The sequence below is a fragment of the Populus nigra genome, chromosome 4, assembly GCF_951802175.1.
Source record: "Populus nigra chromosome 4, ddPopNigr1.1, whole genome shotgun sequence".
Taxonomy (NCBI): Eukaryota; Viridiplantae; Streptophyta; class Magnoliopsida; order Malpighiales; family Salicaceae; genus Populus; species Populus nigra.
This window is the reverse complement of record NC_084855.1, coordinates 4,247,988-4,270,157: the sequence shown is the minus strand read 5'-3', so window position 1 is coordinate 4,270,157 and position 22,170 is coordinate 4,247,988. Positions and strand designations below refer to the sequence as shown.

The following is a 22,170-nucleotide window of genomic DNA, read 5'->3' as shown; positions in this document are numbered from 1 at the left end:
TTCTTTTCAGCATCTTCAGGTAACTCGTTTTCTATTAGAAAAAACTAATCTGCTATTAATTAGAAAGAGAACATAAGACGTGTGATAGACAAAGCATTCTCCTCAATTTGTCACAGGCAGTGCGTACTTCTTGACGCGTGATCATATAAAAGACATGATTTAGCAGTAGTAAAGGCAAGAGGCAAAGAAATTCTCAAAAGCACCCCCATAACCTATGCCCACCTTCCATATATTCGAGCCTTCCTCACCTTCGGCAGCTCGTGAAAAATATACCTAGCAGCGGAGCTCCGAGGAGATCCTACTGGCACCAATAACCCGTGAGTCCATGACTTCCATCCTCCTTAAGCTCCATTGTTAAGTAACACACGATGACTACAAGAATACCCTTACTGTTTACAAAACTCCTTTAGAGTATCCGAGGATCTCTAAATGCTATAGATAGACGCTAACTCAAATAACCCAAAGAAAAATAGCTCAGTATCAATTTTCTTCCATGTAATGATCTCATTGCTATTGATCCCTTCATCACTCCATACCTGCATCGTCTTTTCTACAAGCTGTGTTTTCTCGTATAGGAAGAAATCTATGTCGGAAAAAACGTTCATCGTTCACATCAAAAGGATCATAATTTCACAACGAAGTAACATAAATGGCAAACAGGAACTACTTGAATAGGTTCAGTAACTAACCACAAAGAGTACATGAGCAACAACAGCCTGAACTGGTTGTTGAAGCAAAACACCCTTGACCACCACCAAATTCTTCTCTTCCTCCTCTTTTTTAGTGTGCAGCCGATAGTTTTCTAAAGGCAGGAATTGCTAGTAAAACCCCGCGTTCAACCAATAAATAACAATCGGGGCAAATATGCCCATCACTCACATAACTTCCTAAAACACCATAGTCAATCCAGTTTACAAAGAAAACAAGTATCAACTCTTTAGTTCCAAACCTAAACTGCTCCTCAAAGTCTGCGGATTCGAAGCTGCATTTAACATTAAAGATCTACAGCCAAAATGTTCACTTTAGTAGAGACCGTTTGGAAACGCGGTAACAAAAGCGGTAGCAGATTAACCTGAAAATCTAAAAAAAACAAAAAATCAGAGATTTGAAGCAGCATATTAAAAAAAAAAAAAAAAAACAAGTAAACCTTCGGATATGTGGGGATTTTCATTCATGTTTAAGCTTTTATCAAAGACATGATTGAGAAATCATTGTGAGTTATAGAGTGTGATTTAACGAAGGTTTTTGTTTTGGCAGAGATTATTCTTAGCATGACTTAATTTTCAATTTCTGTACAACCATTGCTCAGAAACAATTTATCCAACGCTAAAAAACCACATCCCATCTGAGTTTCCTTTGTTTTATTTTACTTCGGTCCCCTGTTCCAGCATGCTCATTGCATGATATATAGTATATACCTTCTACTAATTCACAGTTCCTGTTTGCATGCGACCCTGCCATTATAATTCACACCATCCTTGTTAGCATACCACCCTACCATTATAGAGTTGCAAAGATCATAGAAGACTTAACTGTTTGAACTTTTAATCGATAGGCAGGTCCAAGCTTGGTGCCAGATTGATAGCTGAAGGAACCGCAGTTGCAAGGTGGTATTGCCCAGCTCCAAGAAGTTTGGCAGGGATTTTTGGATTTATATGCGTTCTCCTCAAAATAGGATGTCGAGCCTTTTTAATATTGTTTTGCCCCCAATTGCTTTTAGCTGGTTTTGTTCTATAAATAGTGTTTGGTTAAGGTATGCTTAATTTTGGGATGATGGGGTCCAATCACTCCTAAAAATACAATTTATTTTTTTAAAAAAAAAAAAAACTATCAACTGTGGCACCCAAAAAAGTGCTTGGAATTTGTTTTGACAAAAAGACATGATTGTGACAAAGTTTTAACAAGATGGTGCTAACAGAATATGAGCATGAGAGTGGAATTGAAAATTAGTGTAAGCAACTTCCAGCACTCTCGAGGATCATAAAAGTACTAGGACATCAATCTCAACAGATTGGAACAAGTGGAAAACAATATGAGACAGATATGCTACATACTGGGATAACCCAGAGTATCAAAAATACAAATCTTTGGGTAGCTTGGTGCAAATTACCATTACCAGCAGGACAATATACCTTCACAGGACTAGAAAAACAAGGAACACCCCATGGACTTGCTTCTAGCTTATAATGTCAAACAAACAATTCTAATTCATGTTTCCTCGAGGAGCACAACCCAGCCAAAGTATATTCCATTGTTAAGTGAAAGGTTGAAATAATACTGGAGAAGTGTCAAATTGTAACTAGTCCTTGACCAGTCTCGCCTCAAAACCACCTTCAGGTCGCTTTACAAGAGTGTAAGGCATATGAGTCCCTAGAATTTTATCCCAAATGGAGAAGAATGGCTGAGAATAATTGTACTTTGTGCCCGGGAGTTGATGGTGGATGTCATGATAAGCAGTGTTATTCTGGAAAAAAATATGGAAGATATTGCCAGGCAACCAGAGTCCACAATGATCATCAACCGTTTTAACTGTAGCGAAGCAGAAGAAAAAGACCGATGTCCGCGCAGTCATTCCTGAGGTGAGGAATGCAATGGCACCACCAATTGTGTCGAGCAAGAGACCCTCCAGTGGGTGGTTATAAAGTGCCCCTATTGCATAAGGTACGACCAGCCTGTGATGCTGTGAGTGGACGTGGCGGTATAAAAATTTGTTCTGATGCATGTACCGGTGCATAAAGTACTGCCACGTATCCATGACAAACATTCCAATAATAATTTGCACAATCTGGATAGGAATAGAGGGCTGGATCGTGATTCCAGATTCATCAGCTGTTGATGTCAACTGTAGCAACAATGCAGGCAAAAAAAAGTTATATGGTGAAACGTAAAACAAATACAGGTCTACATCCTAGACCGTGCAAATCAAACAATACCACCAAGCAATTGACAAAATTATTATCCAAGTCCTAGAATCAATGATCTCTCAATCACTTCACATGCTCCTACCAAAGCAGGGATATGGGAGGGAGGGCTAGGAGACAATCCTACCATTCAGTACTTACAAATGAAGGGAACCTGCAACCCTATGGTTGCAAGTCCAAGACTCTCATCTTTGCACAAAACAAGGGTCAAGGTAAATAAATAATTATTTGGTTATATTAAGAAATACAAAAGACCAATAGCAATGAAAAAAATATCAAAACTCCTAACTTGTTTCAATGTCCAAAATGCTCATTTTCATTCCACAGCAGCAACTGGAATCGTAAGGTGAGTGGAGAAAACTTTCATAATTGGAAAACCAAGATCAAATTTCTGAGTGTTCATGAAAGGGCATCCAATCAGAAACATGGTAGCTAGAAAATAACCAAAATGAGATTTGAATGTTTTATCCATAAGTCTTTTCTCAGTACCTTTATTGAATCAACATATTGTATCTCACAGACTCTGAAAATGATATAAGACAACTAAAAAGAGACTTCCTGCTTCATGAAGAAGAAAAGGGTTTCGGACACAGCTGGATCCAATAACTTTACAAACATGAAAATCAGTTTCTGCTTACTCTGCCAACAAAAAATACCAATGTTCCCCGTATAGCTGTTAAAAAAAAGGACAAGATAAATGAAAACAGAATGCAATGGCAGAAATAATAACAGCCACTTCAACTTCTAACATTTAAGAAACTTCAAATCTTGCATCTTGAATCAGCATAAAGAAATTATTCATCTTTTTCTCCGCCTATAAACTTAATATCCCATTCACACAGACAAAAACAATGTCAATAGTGCTACTCTTCTTAAAACCAAGGCATCAGAATCATACACTGAAGACCACTATCACAGAACAAAAGATTGAAAAAATTCCCAAGCAATCAGAGTAAAATTAACATGTGATCAGCCATGCAAGGCTCGCATTGCACATAGCACATTACAAGAACTATACTCTTGTTGTTTATCTAAAGAACTGCACGCAAGTAATAAAAGGAAATCCATCTCCAAGAAGCAAGTTGAAACAATGAACTAGTAGTAAAAATCATAGACCAATAACAACAAAGACCAAGCCTCAACCCCAAACTAGATGGGATCAGCTATATGGATCCTAATGTGCCAATCCTAGGCAATCATAGAACACAAAGTGAAGGAGAGTAAACTAGCAAGCTATTACAAGTTCTAATCCACATCAAGCCCCTCCTTTGGAACCTTTTCATTGTATTAAATAGCTTAATGCTATTAAATTCTTCAATGTCATTGAACCTATAACCCATGGTCTTCTTCTCTTCTTTCATGACCACAACTCTTATTCGACTCCTTTATTAGATCAACTACTTTTATTTCTACCTCCTCTCTTTCAGCATATCAGATACTTATTTACTGCTTGTAAAAACAATGTAATAGATAAAACAGTCTCTTCAACTAGCCAACAATAGTGTATACTCCTTAACAAATCATATAAAATACATGACTTAATAGCAGTGGTAAAGGCTCGGGGATCATGGATGAGCTACCCTACCCCAAGGAATTCTCAAAAGGTCCCCCATGAACTACGCCTAACTTCTTATTTAACTAAAAAGGCCCTCCACACTTTTGGCTGGTAAAGGAAAGCATTCCTACCACTGGCACTTCTAGGAAACACTACCAGCACCAATAAACCATGAGTCCTCGAGGTCCGTTGTTAAGTAATTCACGGTCAATGACACGAGTAAATTAAGAATTTTACCCTTACTTTTTCCAAAAATCCTACAGAATTTCTGATAATCTTTAAATGATATTGATGGACGTTAACACAATTAACCCAGAAAGAGAGAGCTCGGTATCACTTTCCTTTCTAGTAATCACCCACAATGCTATTGATACCTTCGCCACTCTATACTTGCATTTCTATAACCTGTGTTTTTTCATATAGGAAAAAATCTATATTGAGAAAAATCCAATTGTTCACACCAAAAAGGATCACAATTTCACTGCAAAATAACAGAAAAGGCAAACAGGAATTACTTGAACAGTTTCAGTAACTAACCAAAAAGAGTGTATGAGCAACAGCAGCCTGAAGTAGTTGTTGAAGCAAAACACCCTTCACCACCTTCGACAGGGACAACAAATTCTTCTCTTCCTCCTCTTTTCTAGTATGCAACCGATACCCATCCAAAGGCGGCAATAGCTGGTAAAACCCACCGTACAACCAATAAATGACAATTGGGGCAAAAATGCCCATCACTTCATCACTCACATAACCCTCCCAAAACACCATGTCTGATCCAATTTACAAAGGCAACAACAAGTATCAACTCTTCAATTCCAGACCTAAACTGCACCTCACAATCTCCAGATTCGAAGCTGCATTTAAAACTAAAGATCTGCAACTTTAATCTTCACTCTACATAACCCGAACATCACAACAAAAAAAAAACAATCAGAAATTTAAACGAAAAAACGTATATATAAATAAAATAAAAACGAAAAAAGAAATTTTGATTTCCATGATTCCTGCTCAAAAAAAGTATAAATTAATTTCCAGACTTTTATATCATAGTTTCCAAGGAAAAAAAGAACAAAAACACCACAATTCAGGCTAACGAGGTTCAAATTAACCACACCTTGCTTTTGATTTATTACTATAAATAAAGGGAACAAAAAAGAAAACACCGTATCATCCGCAACTAATTAGCCAACAAAAAGGACCTAAATCAAAGTTCACCTTTTACCAACACAAAAATTGAAGAACTGGGTAAATAAAAAAAAAATGAAAGAAACGAATTGAGGTTTAAGGTATCGGTTACTTACAGGGAGAGATTGCGGGCGCGATGAAGCTGTTGTCGTCTCCGTCGTCGTCGAGAGAAACAAGAGGCAGGCAGACTGGTTTAGCAAACGTAATAGATTATTTAGATCTAACCAGAGCGAAGCAGAGGGCCTGCCCTGTTGTTTTGATCAACGTTAATGACTTATTGGTGACGGCACAGGTTTGAGATTATTCAATGCTTTCTGATTTTTTAAGCTGTGATGTGATGACTTTTTTTTTTTTTTTGTCTGCCCCTTTGATTTTTCTTTTTTTATAATTAAAAAAAATTAATGCAGCCGACCTGGCCCGTGATTCGTATAGCATTGGGGTCTTTTGATAGTGGCTGCACTGGCTGGATGGATGAGTGCGTGTTGGATAAATAATAATAATAATAACAATAATGTCCGCTGAGAAAAATCAGCAAATATTACTTTAATTTAACAGATTTTTATTTTTTTTTATTAATGTAGTTCCTGAACAGCTTATATATACCTTAATTAATTCTATAAATTTTAAAATTAATAACTATGTAAATTTTTAATGGCTTTGAGATCTGTGAGATTTCAACTGGTAATTTTTAAAAAATAAATTTAAAATATTAGTTAAGTTATACTTTTTAAAATTAATTTTTTTATTTATTTTTTTGTTTAACTTTGAAAAGATTGGTATTATTGCAGCTTGTTATTGTTAACAAATTATCATACATATTCTTAAAAAAAAGGAGCTTTTTCTTACCAGATATTTGTCCCGAAATCACTCTCTATAAAATCTCATATATTAAATGAGTTGATCATATTAATAATTCTTGTAGGTTCTAAATATATTTTATTTTCTCGAGTTTATTTATCCATAAAATCCCATGCATTGGATAAGTGGATCCCTCGAATAGATTTCATTTCAACAATTCTAGTAAAATATAGTAAAATATAAAGATTCAACTTTCCGAAAATGGATTCGGAATTAAACTTTGTGTAATTAAATTATTCATGTAATTAAGGTTATTTTTACATAATTCATCTCATAGAAAAATACTCACAGAACATACTAGATGTTGATCAGCTTTATGTTATGGATCCACTTTTTTTCATATAAAATAAAATAGTATTTAAGTATTGCGAGTATTTTCTTTTTTAAAAAAAATAATTAATTAGGTTACAGGCCCTGTAAAGGCTAATATATTGGTTATATTTTAATTAAATAATAAAAAAATCACCGATAACAAACAAATAATATAAAAAATAAAACTATCATGATAATTTGAAGGAACAAAAATATGAAATTAGATAGAACAAGGGGGGTTAGCCCGGGCCAACTTAAGGCAACACGATATACATGTTACCCGAGTAATAAGGGGCAAGTCAACCTGGTTTAAAACATAAAATTTTATGACCTAAATCATGAGATTAAGATAATCCTATCGAAAAAACTAAAGAAAAAGTACAAATTTAGTTTTTATTTTTAAGAAAACTAATGGTGAAAGAGAAATTGGAAAAGAAAATAAGTAAAAAATATATATCGATTCATATTAATCCTTTAAACTTATGAATAGGATTAATTAGACCCAGATTATAAATAGAAAAACCGCAAAACCTAATCCATAACAAATTAAAAATTGAAAAAAAATCAATTATACAATAAAATCTAAAACAAAAAATAATAATAATTAAAAAACTGGTTTTTTCATGTATTTTTTTCATAATTTTAAAACTCTGATCCAATAGATTAACCCAAAAGCTATACCAATTCAGATAAATAAAAAAATTAACTTAATTTAACCTCTTCAGCCTATTCAAACTCAAACTCAAACTCATCCTCATCCAAATCTAATCTTTTTTTCTTTTAAAAAAAGGCGCAAAACCAGTAACATCAATAACAAAAAAACAACAAACATCATCAATTAGTCTTCTAATTCTAGTTCAAGCAATTAAAAAACCACTAATTCTTTTTGAAATCACAAATCTGCCACCACCACTACAGTTCCTTCCGGTTGATTCTCTAGCCATAACCCTACCTACAACAACAACAACAGTTGCCACAACTCCTCAGACGACAAGGAAATTAGCGAAGTGAACGAAAAGGACCGTCGCAAGAAGAAGTTAAAGGTGATTCTTATATTGTCCAGAACATATACTAATTCAACGTTGTCGAGCTCCTTCGGAGAGGAATCAACGATAAAAAAAAAGAAAAAAAAATACACGTCAAATAAAAAGAGGAAGATCAATGGACATCAGAGTGAAAAGGCAAGGTTCAAATTACCCATTGAATAGAAGAAAACAGTAAGGTTGGGAAGGAAATCAACACAAGAAAAACACTTTGAAAAGGGAGCTTGTACAAGCTTCTGACATGAAAGTTACTTGAAAAAAAGGCTTGTGAACGCTTTCGAAAAAAACAAATCTCCTTCAAATGTGAGCTGTGTCTTTGATTTTCAAAAAAAATGTTTTTCACGAATAAAAATCTCTATATTTTTATTTTTTTAAAAAAATTGAATTAATTTTTCTGATCGGGTTGACTGTCCCATCAGCTCCGTTTAATAATCTTGTCGTGTAATACTTAATAGCGTGTTAATTAACCGATATCTTTGGTTACGTGTTCAATTTTCAGCACCCGAGCATGTTTTTTATTGGAAAAAAGGGGCCGCGGCATGGCTAGTAAAATCTAAACATAACTTGAAAAGTCGGTATAATTATTTTTTAAAATATTTTTTATTTAAAAATATATTAAAATAATATTTTTTAATTTTAAAAAAAATATTTTTGATATTAACACATTAAAATAATTTAAAAATATCAAAAAATATTAATTTAAAACTAAAAAAATTATTTTTTAAAAAAATAATTTTAAAACACAAAAATAAATATATTATAAAAATCATGTTTATTTCGTCAGGCTGCTCAGTTGCTCAGAAGTTTCATTCTGCCATTTTTTTTAATGTGAAAAAGTTTGTTTTCCCACCGGTCAATGTATCAAAACTCTGAATGGTCGTGTCTGAATTGCACACATCGGGCCATCGAGACAACTTTCCCACCGGTCAATGTATCAAAACTCTCAGTTGTCGTGTCGGGATTGTATACATCCGGCCATCGAGACAACTTTATCCAAGAAAGAAGTCTTGGTAATGTCATATGATGCATGGATATGAATGCATTTTATTTTTTATATAATAGAAAATTGTATAATGATGCAATATTCCTCTTGGAATGATGCAATATTCGGTGTGAAAATCTCTCGACATTGAATGCATGAATATGATCTGGTCAACAAGTCGATCACTGAACCTCTAGTCCAGCGAAATTTATCAAGCTATTGAATCAGTCCAAGAATTAAAAAAATTATAAAAACATAGAAATTGTTGTGTTTCATCTTGACATGTTGTTAATAAATTAATTTTTTATTTGTTTCAAATTAATTTATTTTTTTCAGATTATTTTTATCCGTGCTAGTCAAAAAATAAATTTTAAAAATAAAAAAAATATTTTAAAAAACAACATTAAATAAAATAACAAAACACTATTAGTCTGATTTGAACAATACAACAATGCTAAGGAATTGATACTGTTGAGAACTTTCCGGGAAGGACATGTCCTACGGGTCAAATTGTTTACCGGTTGACTGGCAATCTAATCTGGGCTTACACGATCCAATCTGTTTTCTTTTTCCACACTTGAGATAATATCTCCTTGTTAGGATACGTCTGGTATGGATGTAAACCAGGGAAAAAATTGAGAGTAACTTTTCACCATTTTTACTTATGTTTGACACAATTTAGAGGAGGAGGAGGACTAGTTTTTTGTGCCCCTCCCTCCATGTTGGTTCTAGTGGATTTTTTTATGGTCATGTTGAATTTTATAAAACAAGGGGCAAAACCAAAATAAATTTATAAAATAAATAAAATAACTGCAGATACTGAACAACATATATAAATATAAATATAAATATAAATATAAATATAAAAGAAATTAAATATGTAATTATAAGAGTTTGTTGCAAGTAAAACCTGTATAAACACTGAATACACCACGAACAATATGAACTTCATGTTTTAACAAAAGTACGCAAATCTTAAGAGTGGGCTGCATGTGGAGTCATGGAGGAGATCGAGTGAGAAGGGCGGAGGGAACAAAGGAGGTGTGCGACTATTGAATACTAGGGTTTGAATCCTTGAAAGATAATTTTTGACTTATACCCCTGATATATTTTTTAATTTTTTAATTTTTTATTAATTCAATTGATTTTAGAAGCTTTAAACCAAAATTAGGCTTAATTGTTTTTTATTTTCATTGATTTTTAATTTTTTTTCTTAGTTTGGTTTTTTCTGTTAATGTTTTATTGTTTATTTTTTGCCTAAAAAAATATCCTTGTAAAAATAAAAAATACATGTTAATAAAAAATAAAAATTCATTTAATAAAAAGGTATTTTTTTAGAATTTAAATTATTGTATTTTTTATATATAAATACCTATTTTTAATTTTTTATCATAGCAAGACTAAATAAAAATCTAATTAAAAAACTGTCCAGCGACAGCTCTCGGTTTAAACTAGTACAGGCTCTAGACCCCTCAAGGCTAGAAAAGTATTCTACCGCTATGCTCTAATAATCCAAACAACAGCGACATACGTGCATATATCATCTTTGCCCAACTTGCCACGCCTAAACCTGTCCAACATATCTATACCTGGAACAGTAGTGTCTCCTTGCTCACGTGACAGCGGTGCAGCCTCTCGTAGTAACGGTTATAATTTAAAATGTTTTTTATTTAAAATTATATTAAAATAATATTTTTTTAATTTTAAAAAATTATTTTTAAAATTAGTATATTAAAACGATCTAAACATATAAAAAAATAATTTTTTTAAAAAAAAATTAAAATTTTAAAAAACACTAGATGAATTACGTTGGGAGCAGCTTAAAGAGCTCTACAGTGAAATTATCCAAAATCTCCCATTAACGTGGATATACATGGACCATGAATGCAATCGTCCTCCTTACACTTTCTCCTGCTTTGTCGTTTGTATCAAATCCGACAGCTGTTTTTTTCCCACCAAAACACGCAGCACTCTGGATGGCATCTCTTCTTATATTCTACAGTGAAGTTATTCACGTTGCGGTGAGGGGAAGCACTGTTCATTCCGGCAATTTTATTTCTTTTTACACTTTAGGCTCTCAATTTCTCTGTCTTCTTATTTGGTATCTTGAAATTGCTCTCACTTGGTGATTTGTTTTCGTGCGTGTATGGGATCTCGGGGTGCTGGGAAAATATTTCATCACTTGGTTAATTATTGGTTTGGTGAAACAAAATTTAATTTTATTAATTTAAAATAATTAGAATTCCAGGGATTGGATTTGAAGCTTGAAAAAAATGTATAGTCCTTAATTTTTTACCAATATCAATAACTAATTTGCAAGGTCAAGGAAAAGCATGTCTCCTTTTGAATTACAGTCCCTCGACTTTTTTTTCTTCAGTCTAGTCCTTTCACGTTTGCTTTGTATGAGATTTGACTTTCATAGCTTGTTTTGATTGCCTTGATACAGAGATCTTGCAATATCGGGAAAATATTCAAGTGATTTGTTATTGCTTGGTTTTATAAAATACAATTCAACTTGTTTAGAACAATTAAGTGTAAAGGGATCGAAAATAAAACTAAAACTAATATGAAAACTCAGATAAACTGCTTAGCGCGTGTAACTAGAGGAAGTCCAATTGTGTTCCAGCGGCGCATGTGGCTTTCTCTGACGATCGAACATCAACTTTCATGACGGTGTTGAAAGCGGCTGGTTACGCTCTTTCCAGTGTCTGATGCGTGTTAATAAAGGTATGATGGAGGGGCTTTGACAAATTTTTTTAATTCTTGAATTCAGTTGAGTTAATAATCTCAATCCCAAACTTTTCTTACTCTTTAAAAGTTTTTAAAAAATAAATCAAGCTCAACCAGCATCATAGTATTAGCCACCAATCTACTTAATAATTGTAATTCAAAGCTTAACATTGCAAGGAGAACGACGGAGGAAAAAAGAATACATGTTTTTTTTTTTAATAAACTACACACATCAACTTCTTCACACCCACGTTTTTCAGGAAACACAAAGCTATGGTTTGAGTTTAAGCCGCCTTCTAGTTAAAAAATAAAAATAAAAACAAAAATTAACTTCTGGCGGGGAGAAATAAAACTTAATGGCTTAAAAAGTTTTATCTTTTCCCGCCCCAAGGGCCAAGGCTGGTCTGATTTTTTAATATTTAAATTTTCGAGTAAAAAACTAATAAACTACTCACAATATCACACAAATCGGGCTCCTTTTTGTTACGGAAAAGCTATATCAAAACATTTTCCCAAAAAATTCAAACTAGTCCCTCTAAAACCCTGTCAGCAAAAAATATTTTTCCTAAAGAAATCAATTTAGTCCCTCTAAAACCCTCCACACACATCACAACACACTCGCTCCTACGATAACACACACTACTCACCAACCCACCCAACCAAAACCCTGAAAAGTATACCAAAAAAGCTCAAAGTAACTTCGCGTCCGCTTCTTTAAAGTCCACCACACTCTCTCCCCATGCTTGGTCATTACTTTGCTTGATCAACAAACAACTTTATTTTTTTTTTTAATTGAAAAATTTCTCTCAAATTTCTCCCTCTCTTCGTCGGTCAATCTCATCGATGACGGTGAACGCCGACTCTTGTTTAGGCGCTGATGATAAGGAGTGGCCTCCTGGGTTCAGGTTTCACCCGACAGACGAGGAGCTTGTGGTTTATTACCTGAAGAGGAAGATCTGCAAGAAAAGGTTAAAGCTTAATATTATTCGCGAAGTTGATGTTTACAAGTGGGATCCTGAGGAGTTGCCTGGTATGCCATCCTTTAGAAGTTTTTATTTTTATTTTTTATGGGCGTTGACTTGGGTTTTGTTCGTGTCTGATTTTTGAGGGTTTTGTTTGGTTTGGATTTGATCGGAGGATTTAGGGTTTGATTTCAGGAATTAGGGAGGTGATCAACTTTAATTAGTTTGTGTATCAGAAATAATGATGTGGGTTTTCTTTGGATTTTTGTCTGGTGAGTTTTTTATTTTTATTTTTATGTTTTGGAATGGTTCGCTGTGATGAAATTGGTTTGATGGAATCATTTTAAAAGTAAGTGTTGTTCATTTGGTTTTGGTACAAGGCGAACCTTTTTTTGTCTGATTTTGAGCTTCCCGTGTGTTTGTTTGGCTCCTTGAGCTTTGGATTTGATTTTTTTTTAGTGTAATCGTATATTTCTTTTGGGTTTGTATCTCTTGCACTGCAAAAGTTTATATCAATGGTTTTTGCTGTGAATTTATTTTTTGTTTGTTTAGTTTTTTTTTCAGGAGGTTTGAGTTAGGGTTTGGAAGATTGAATTATCTATTGCTAAAAAATGAAATTATGATCTTGCAGGGCAATCCATTTTGAAGACTGGAGATAGGCAATGGTTCTTCTTCAGTCCCAGGGATAGGAAGTATCCTAATGGAGCAAGATCAAATAGGGCGACCAGACAGGGGTACTGGAAAGCAACAGGGAAGGATCGCATTGTTGTCTGCAATTCTCGAAATGTTGGGGTGAAGAAGACCCTAGTTTTCTACAGAGGCCGTGCACCTAACGGTGAGCGAACTGACTGGGTGATGCATGAGTATTCTTTGGACGAAGAAGAACTTAAGAGATGCTCAAATGTTCAAGTATGTGGGATGGTGGTCTTGTTTTGTATTTTTTCATTTGTTGTGTATTTGATGCTAATTATTATTTTTTCTTTCGTGTATTTCCTGCATCAGGATTACTATGCCCTTTACAAGGTTTACAAAAAAAGCGGAGCTGGTCCTAAGAATGGTGAACAGTATGGAGCACCATTTAAGGAAGAAGACTGGGCTGATGATGAATTTCAGTGTGTCAATGGCATGTTTACTCCAGAGATTCCTGTTAAGAAGCACAATGAAGTGACTCTTGTTGATAATTTCATACAGTCTGCTCAACTTGAGCCGCCACTGAATGATTTTGAGGAGATAATAAAACAAATTGGTGAAGAACCTGCACATAACGAGCTGCAGAACAATGATTTTACTTATTTACTGCCTCAGGTTTGTGTTATGGTAATTTCTTCAACGTTTCATCCTTTTCTTTCACTTACTGACCCAGAGCATACTGACTGCTGTAATTACAAGTTTATGGTGTATTTAGTCGGAGTGATATTTAGTTTGACCGTTCTTGTGTCATGTCACAAAATTGGTTTGCACTGATTCTTTTGTGTCCAAAACAAATCTTAAACGGTCCAGTTGTTTTTGCTCATAGTTTGATAACATTGATTGGCAGGATACAATTGCTTTGGTTGTGTGTTAACAAAGCAAAAGTAGAGTTACATTGTTTTATGTGGTTTCTTTACTTCTGCTTGATCTTTACCTTTTCAGGATCCAACTGAATTAATCAATTTCATCATTGCAGGTTACTGGGGAAGAAGAGGCGCAGAGTACTTTGGTCGTTCCATCTTTCAGGGAATTTGTTTGTGAGCCAGCTGGAGAGTTGACAACAAGTGGTCAGCACTGCAATAAACACACCAGCTTTAACTTTGACCAGTCAGGTACCTCAACATTGCAATTGCATGAGGCACCTGAGGTCACATCCGGCACTAACTATGAACAGGCTCCCCAGTTAAATGAAGAGGATTTCCTGGAAATTAATGATCTCATTGATCCAGAGCCATCTTTCTCCAATACTGAGCATCCTGTGGAAAACTTGCAGTTTGATGATTTTGATGGATTGAGTGAGCTTGACCTGTACCATGACGCAGCCATGTTTTTGCGTGACATGGGGCCTGTTGATCAGGAAGCAGTTTCACATTCATATATGCATCCCTATGGGTGTGACATGGTTAACCAAGTTGGCTACCAGTTGCAGCCCGATTCAATAATAAATGCAGTGGATTATCAGTTGCAGCAGTCAAATTTTGTGGCCAACCAAGTGGACTGTGATCTGCAGGCACAATTTTTTGATGCAGAGCAGATGAACAATCAGCTATGGGTGCATGGTCAGAGAAGTAATATGTTAGCTGCGTCAGAATCACATGATGGGAATCTTTTCCAACCAACTCCAGGTATATAACTAGTTTGACTAGCAGAATCACTGCATTTATCCTGTCTTCCATCTGGTGTACTAAGCTACTGTTTTATTTTTGGACAAAACTTGCTGTCGTCTTAGCCAACCCATGCAGAGCTCATGATGAGATGGGTGGCATGCGAGGCAGAAAAGCCTATGTGAATTTGGGACTTTGAGCCAGATTCAAGAGTTCTAATACATGTATTTCCTTCGTTTATTATTAATAACAACCATTGGAATGTAGTTTAGTCTAATAGTAGGCCATTTTGGTCATGTTCAGGTGTTGCGTGTGAATCCAGCAATAATTCTACCATAACCAACGGAAATCAAGGTGGAAAAGAGGGCGATGCTGCTGATGGTTGGTTCTCTTCTGCCTTGTGGGGTTTTGTGGAGTCCATCCCTACTACTCCTGCGTCAGCTTCAGAGAATCCATTGGTTAATAAGGCTTTTGAGCGAATGTCAAGCTTCAGCAGGATCAAAATGAATGTCAAAAGCATTAATGTTGACGCAGCTAGCAGGATCAGAATGAATGTCAATAGTATTAATGTAGTCGCAGCTAATGGTGCTGCAAGTGTAAGGAGCGCTAGTAGAAATAAGGGATTTGTTTTATTGTCGATTGTTGGAGTCTTGTGTGCCATCTTATGGGTATTCGTAGGTAGTGGTAGATTGTCGGGGAGATCAATCTCCTCGTGATTTATGTAAATGTGAAGTTCGCTGTTGAATATTTTGTGGGAAGCGCCTGAAATTTATGAATAGGCCTATTAATCACAGTAGTTATAGTTTTTACCACTTAGTGTGTGCTGCAGTGTTTTTTATTTTTTGGTTGGGATGAGGAGAGGTTTTTAGTAGGGTGTAGGAGTTGCAGATAGCTCTTCTTCTTTGGCCCTGTAATATGGCGATGCTCCTCTCTCCTCAAGGGACACATTCCCTCTCTGATGGAAAACGGCTAACGAAAACCGCTGCATTTTCCCTTGCCGCCATGTCCATTGCTCTTCTCCAAGGCCTCACTTTATTTCATTTTCCAGTCCAGTCTTCTCCCCGTTTTCTCTCATCACCCCCTTCAGAAAGATAAAAAGAAAGGCCTCTGGAATTTAAACATTAAATATAATCTATGCATTATAATTTTCTGCCGCATTTTATTCTTTAATCTCGAGGCTGTAATCAAATCAGAGGTCTTAAATTCTTTTTTTAAAAAATATTTCTCAAAAAAATATATGCTTAATAGGATGTCCGATTCCCCCCTGATCCTGCAAATTCAAGCACACTAAGGTTGAAGCTAATAAGCATGTATTTTTTTGACACCTCAGTAACAATAAATAAATAAATGCCAGTCGAGTGGATAAAAATAAAATAAAATAAAATTGGTAGCCCATTTTATTCTGGACAAGAACTGCAGAATCTCCGAAACACTACACCGACTCTCTCCCTGATCGCCCTGAAAGAACAGAAGGCATTACTCCCTCCCTCCCCCTTTATATTCAGAAGAAAGACAAACAGATATATATCACTTTCTTTCTTTCTTTCTGGGAACTTTCTGACGCTGACCAAAACCAAACTCAACTCAACAACGTACGAATTCACGAACACATAAACAGCAACCGAATAAAACACTTTATTTATTTATTTATTCAGCTATCTATATTTTTTGGGGTACTATACGACGCCGTTTTCGAAGAAGAATAAGAGAATAGAGGGAGAGCGGTTCGTGGAGAAGGAAGAAGATGGAGCATTTCTTCTTCTTCTTCTCTTGTTAAAATAATTCATGGCCTCCTCTTCTCAGCATCGCTGCGTTTTTGGTATCTCTTTTCTCTCTCTCTTCTTATCTATGCAATAGTGTGTTCGATTTGATTGCTGGGAAAAGCCAGCAATTTCTTTTTTCAATCCTGCAGAATCCAGTTGAATTTGAAACTGATTTCGCTGAGTTACAAGCTTGGTTCTTTTTTTGGGTGGAAACTTACAAACTGGAATTTTTGATTATTTATTTTGTAATTTTGGCAGTTGGGAATATACCGTATGATGCAACCGAGGAACAGCTAATTGAAATCTGCAGAGAGGTTGGGCCTGTTGTGTCCTTCAGGTCTGTATTATTGTTATTTTTCCTTGGGAGTTGCAATATTAAAGCTTTTGAAACCCTAGAATTTGAAAATAGTTGATTGTCAAATTTCAATTTTTGTTCTGTTATCATTGCAGTTTTAATCTTTAACTAGTTACCATGTTGTATTTTATTTAAATTATTGAATTGTGCACCGATTCTGCTGCGAAACTAGTTGTTTGCTGATCCTTTTCTCCGGGAAGGTTAGCTGAAGTTTCCGGGTTGAGACATTAGCGAGGGTGGAATTCGTTGCAGTTAATCTCTCATTCATTTTTTCTTTTTTAATGTATAAAAAGGAAGACCGCAAATCTGTTATACCCGGAATGGGAAACCCTGATACCCCTTCCAGTTCTTGTAAGAGATGGGTTTGGAATGGTTACCAACCATTCCAGAAGGACATGGTGCTTCCTTAGGCAGTGGGAGTGCTTTTGATTCTGTCTTATCAAGCTTGAAGAAAGCACTCAAATACAGATACTTAGGGTGTTTATTTCCTTTACAAGGCCTTGGCCAAAACAAAGCTTCTTCTGCAATAGGTGGTTACTCTAAAAATGGAAGTGGGTTCAATTAGCCGTCAGTGAAGAAAATGCTGACATGCCTTTAGTAAATTTCCCGAACTTAACTTTTGCGTCGTGGATTAACATATTAACAGATGATAACGAGTTCTTAGATATAAGACCATCTGTTGACTACTTTGACAGCATAATCAAATGAAGGTAAAAACCCGAGAGAGGAAAAAGGGAGCAGCCAAGAAATAGTCTGTAGCTCACATGTCACGACAGTCATTTAGCTTTACTAATTGAGAATCAGTCAGTTCTTCAGTAGAACATTAGGTGTATCTCTTGCCCATCTCTTGATTGTCTTTATTGTAGATCTATCTGCTATGCCACCATATAGCCATAACTTTATATAATCATTCAACGAATTATGTGGTTTGTCCTCTAAGATAGATAGTTTGCCTTAGTTTACCTTTTTTCTCACAAATCAGGTTTCTATGCCCTGTTTCTTTTCTCCCACAGCAGTAATTTGTTTGTCTACATCATGCTGTCTAAATGATTTATTATTTCCCTTTGTTTCAGATTAGTAATTGATCGAGAAACTGGGAAACCTAAAGGTTATGGATTCTGTGAATATAAGGATGAAGAGACAGCGCTAAGTGCTCGTCGTAATCTTCAGGGTTATGAGATCAATGGCCGGCAGTTACGGGTTGATTTTGCTGAAAATGACAAAAATGCTGACAGAAACCGAGAACAGGTGTGGTAAAGTTTAGATGTCTAGCTATTCAGCTTATTTATTTCCTTTTTCCCCTTCAAAGTGATGTCATTGGCATGTCCTTACATGACTAGTCTAATGCTGATGGTCAAATTATTTTCCTGTATATTATAGCTGTTTAAGTTGACATCAATTGAATGGTACCATCCATCGTGCCACTGGGTTGAGACTTGTATTTTACAGTATACCTGGATTACTGGCTTCTTTTATACGTCATTGCATTGTTATTCAGCTTTGAGTTGCAGTTGTGTCAAATGCCATATTTTTTCCCTTTGAAGGTGAAAGCTTTAGTGATGACCTTTACTTATCTTGCAGGGTCGCGGGGGTCCTCGACTGGCTGCAAATAATGGTTAGTCTCTTTGGCTCTCATAACTTTATGTATTCATTTCTCTTCCCATGTCAAAGAATCCTGGGACATTTTTTTTTATCTTTATGCTTGCACAGATCCCCAGAAACAAGCAGGGGGTCCAGCAATTCTGGAGGAGCCGGCTCAGCACCAGCCAATTGGTCTCCACATAGCCATTACTGCTGCAACTGTCATGGCAGGAACTTTAGGTGGTGCTCAGACTGTCATGCAGTCAAATCAAAATGGTTTACAGAGTCAGCCAGCACTAGCAAGTGACCCCCTGACTCTTCATCTGGCAAAAATGTCTAGAAATCAATTGAATGAAATCATGTCTGAGCTAAAGGTGCGCTCTTGATTAAAGGTTATACGATTTTTTTTTTATTGCATTGTTTAGTGATAATTATCTAAATCCGTACTGCTAATAGGGAATGGCTACACAAAACAGGGAAGCAGCTCACCAGCTGTTACTTGGAAAACCACAGCTGTCAAAAGCTCTTTTTCAGGTACCCACCTGTTGTGTGGTGTTTTTTCATGATTATAGAGGTTCTATTATTCTGCTTATTTCTTATTTATACGATCTGTCCTAAAACTTACTACTTATTATACAAATTAGAGAGGATGCATGCTTAGTCTGACAAATTATCCAACAATTTTTACAGGCACAGATAATGCTTGGAATGGTGACTCCACAAGTGGTTTGTTTCAGCACCCCAGAGTATATTTTATGGTTTGTCACATTCATTTTTCCTAAAGAACGCTTTGAATTGTGCAGTTGCAGCTCCCAAATATTCGGCAATCAACAGGTCAACCCGCTCTATCTTCATTACAAGATTCTCAACAGGTTCAGCGGCCAGCAGTTCCAAATCTTCCTGGGTTACCCCCTACTGCGCAGAGGATGCAGTTGGGCTTAGGTCAATTTTCTGCTGGTCCACAACCATCTGTTCAGCCTCAGAAGTCTCTGGTTCACAACCAATTTTCTGCAACCCCACAACCATCTGTTCAAGCTCAAACACAGATTCCACATCATGTCAACAACCATGTTCCTCATCATGCCACATTGTTAGGGCAGTCTGCGCCACTTCCTGCTGCGCTTCCTTCTGTTAGACCACCTGTTCAGATGGCAAACTCTGCACCTCTGAACCAACAAATGCAACCTTCATTGGTACAACATACAAGACAGGTTGGAAATACGAATGCTAGGCACAACCCTCAGATGGTTCTTCCCAATAAAGCTATGCAATCTTCTCTTTTATCCCGTCCTCCAGCAACAGGCTCCTTTCAGGTTCAGTTACCTAAGCCATTAGCTCTTATGATTATGATTTGTTGTTGAAAAACAAAGAAGAATACTTGGTACGGAGTAGCTTTGCTGTTACATTTCATTAGATCTGCTTTTATTTGATGAAAATTTCCCCCTTCTGCATCTCAACACTGGAGATCTACTGTAGATTAAATATTAGGAGAGGGGAAAGGGAAAAGATCACTTACATTTGTTAATTCAATGCCTAGAAATGTTTCGTTCCTTTTCTCCTTTTTGCTCAGACATTTCTTGTATGTGGAAATATACACAATTTTGGAGGTAAATGGTTTCAATTGCACATACAACGTCATATTTAGTGTATTGTCTGCCACCTTGTTGAATTTCCCGGTAAACTTCTCCTACTTCATGTGTAGAAAATCATGTAGCAAAGTCTGGCTAGAATCAGTCTTCACATTTCTGTGCGTGAGCATGCTTATACGTACACCTCCTTTGCATGTTGATTGGTGTTATTTTTATTGTTAACTAACATACATTATGGTAGCAGTCTGGCCTCTCAGTATCATCGGGCCTTTCAGATGCAGCAAATGCTGATAGGTCTACTCTCAGAAGTAATGCATATTTGAACATGCAAACAAGCACAGCTCATGATTCTAAAGAACCAATTAATCGCCCTTCAAAGGTGTTAAAATTAGATGATGGAAGGAGCATGTCTGTCCCTATGGGAGGTTCTAATTTGTTTAATGCCACTGGATCTGGACCATCCCAAGCACCTGCAGTCAATTCGGTTCCTCCAAATCCACTTCCCAGGCCAGAAGAGTTGCAGCATTCTGGGAAACAAGTTCCTCAGGTGTGTTCTCCCTAATGATCTGAAGAGATCACCTCTTTTAACTTGTCAGTTTGCATTAACTGGTCCAGAGTCCCAAATGGTCACACTCATCCCTTGTCATGTTGCTCAATGTATATATTCTGAGGTAACATGAATTGTTTAAAGCTGGCTGGAAATTCTTTTCTGAATAAAGATTAAAATTGGTCCGACCAACAGATCAAATGCATATTAGATGCAATCATTTGGATATCTTTGATCCGATTTATAATCAAATATTAATGGCTGACCAAATATTTTATAAAAAAGAAGTTATCAGATATTGAAATCTAACAAATAGCATGCACTTGTTGTTTTAAGAATTCTGCTGCAAAAACAGAGCAGCACTCTTGATAATGGCGCATCTTTTTATGCTTTCTGCTGTCTATATGTAATACAATTTATCTTTTGCTGTTTTTTACCTTGTATATTCCACACTGTAGGTTCAAATGGTTTTTAGATTAAGTTCTTGTTTTGAGCTCATGTTATGATATCCTTTCTCCATTGCAGCTTCCAGCGGACATAGAGTCTGCCTTACTGCAGCAAGTGCTGAACCTCACACCAGAGCAGTTGAGTTCATTGCCACCCGATCAGCAACAGCAAGTTATTCAGCTCCAACAGGCACTTCTGCGAGATCAGATGCAACCATCATAACAGGCTGAATCACACACCTGGGCCAGTTTCCATTGCATTTATTATTACTAATTAGTTCAGGCTCCATCTGTATCATTTGGAAGGAAAAGGCTTGCTATTGATTCATCAATCTCTCGATGCTAGTAAAATTATTTGTTCCTCATAAGGTCTTGTTTTGGATCTGAAATCTGAAATGCAAGAGCATTGTATCATCCATGTAACAGTGATTAGCTTATGTGAAAGAATCAGTGGGAAAAGGAGGAAAAGAAATTTTGTGTAACGTTGTTATTTCTCCTGGTGTTCAAATAATTTTCTTTATGCTTAGGGTTTGCATTGAAAACTCGCGCAATTGTTTTACTTCCATTCCAAACATGACCAAAGTTGATTGTTTTTTTAATTAATCCGAGTATTTCCATATGAACTTTCTGTTTTATGATTGATTTTAGCTATTATCTGAAATACTACGCCATTTAAGGGGCATTGCAACCCTCGCTGCAATCCACCTTGAACCAAGAACCTCAACAGCTACAGGAACTGCAGGCTTCAGCCCTCTGCTCCCTTAGCTTCGTCCTCGAGCCCTCGAAGCTTATGTTCCCGGTTCACCAGCCCACAATTACAGTAAAGATCCCATTCTACATTTCCCTATCCAGAAGAAGAATGGAAGAAAGCTACCATGAGATTTGCAGCAGTGTTGAGCACGGTATCACTAGGATTTCAGATGCACAGTGTTTGCTTTTCAGGGAGTTGCATGCATTTAAGCTTATGTTTTGTGCATTTTCGTAAATTCAAGCGAGCATTTCCCCACCAAAATAATTACCAGCAATAACAGAGGCATCAATGCTGTC

At 36.0% G+C, this 22,170-nt stretch overlaps 3 protein-coding genes across 4 annotated transcripts; 2 read left to right on the top strand and 1 right to left on the bottom strand.

Moving 5' to 3' along the window:
* Positions 1–2,011: 2,011 nt before the first annotated feature.
* Positions 2,012–5,982, bottom strand: LOC133692314 (very-long-chain aldehyde decarbonylase GL1-9-like). Its single transcript, XM_062113168.1, has 3 exons — positions 5,778–5,982; positions 5,014–5,370; positions 2,012–2,842 (listed from the first exon to the last, which is right to left on the bottom strand). The coding sequence occupies exons 2-3, from the start codon at positions 5,242–5,244 to the stop codon at positions 2,300–2,302; spliced, it is 774 nt and encodes a 257-aa protein (XP_061969152.1). The 5' UTR covers positions 5,245–5,370; positions 5,778–5,982; the 3' UTR covers positions 2,012–2,299.
* Positions 5,983–12,293: 6,311 nt separating this feature from the next.
* Positions 12,294–15,654, top strand: LOC133692604 (NAC domain-containing protein 17-like). 2 transcript variants are annotated; one of them, XM_062113676.1, is made up of 5 exons: positions 12,294–12,616; positions 13,180–13,457; positions 13,551–13,865; positions 14,215–14,863; positions 15,146–15,654. In XM_062113676.1, exons 1-5 carry the CDS (start codon positions 12,430–12,432, stop codon positions 15,556–15,558), a joined length of 1,842 nt encoding a protein of 613 aa, XP_061969660.1. In that variant the 5' UTR covers positions 12,294–12,429; the 3' UTR covers positions 15,559–15,654. The 2 variants fall into 2 exon arrangements, with proteins under 2 accessions (XP_061969660.1, XP_061969661.1); XM_062113677.1 differs by having other exon boundaries at positions 12,295–12,616; positions 13,551–13,853.
* Positions 15,655–16,241: 587 nt separating this feature from the next.
* On the top strand, positions 16,242–21,615 carry LOC133692606 (cleavage stimulating factor 64). Its single transcript, XM_062113678.1, has 10 exons — positions 16,242–16,661; positions 16,864–16,942; positions 18,034–18,208; positions 18,542–18,575; positions 18,671–18,915; positions 18,998–19,075; positions 19,232–19,267; positions 19,345–19,854; positions 20,375–20,677; positions 21,203–21,615. The coding sequence occupies exons 1-10, from the start codon at positions 16,628–16,630 to the stop codon at positions 21,344–21,346; spliced, it is 1,638 nt and encodes a 545-aa protein (XP_061969662.1). The 5' UTR covers positions 16,242–16,627; the 3' UTR covers positions 21,347–21,615.
* Positions 21,616–22,170: the final 555 nt, after the last annotated feature.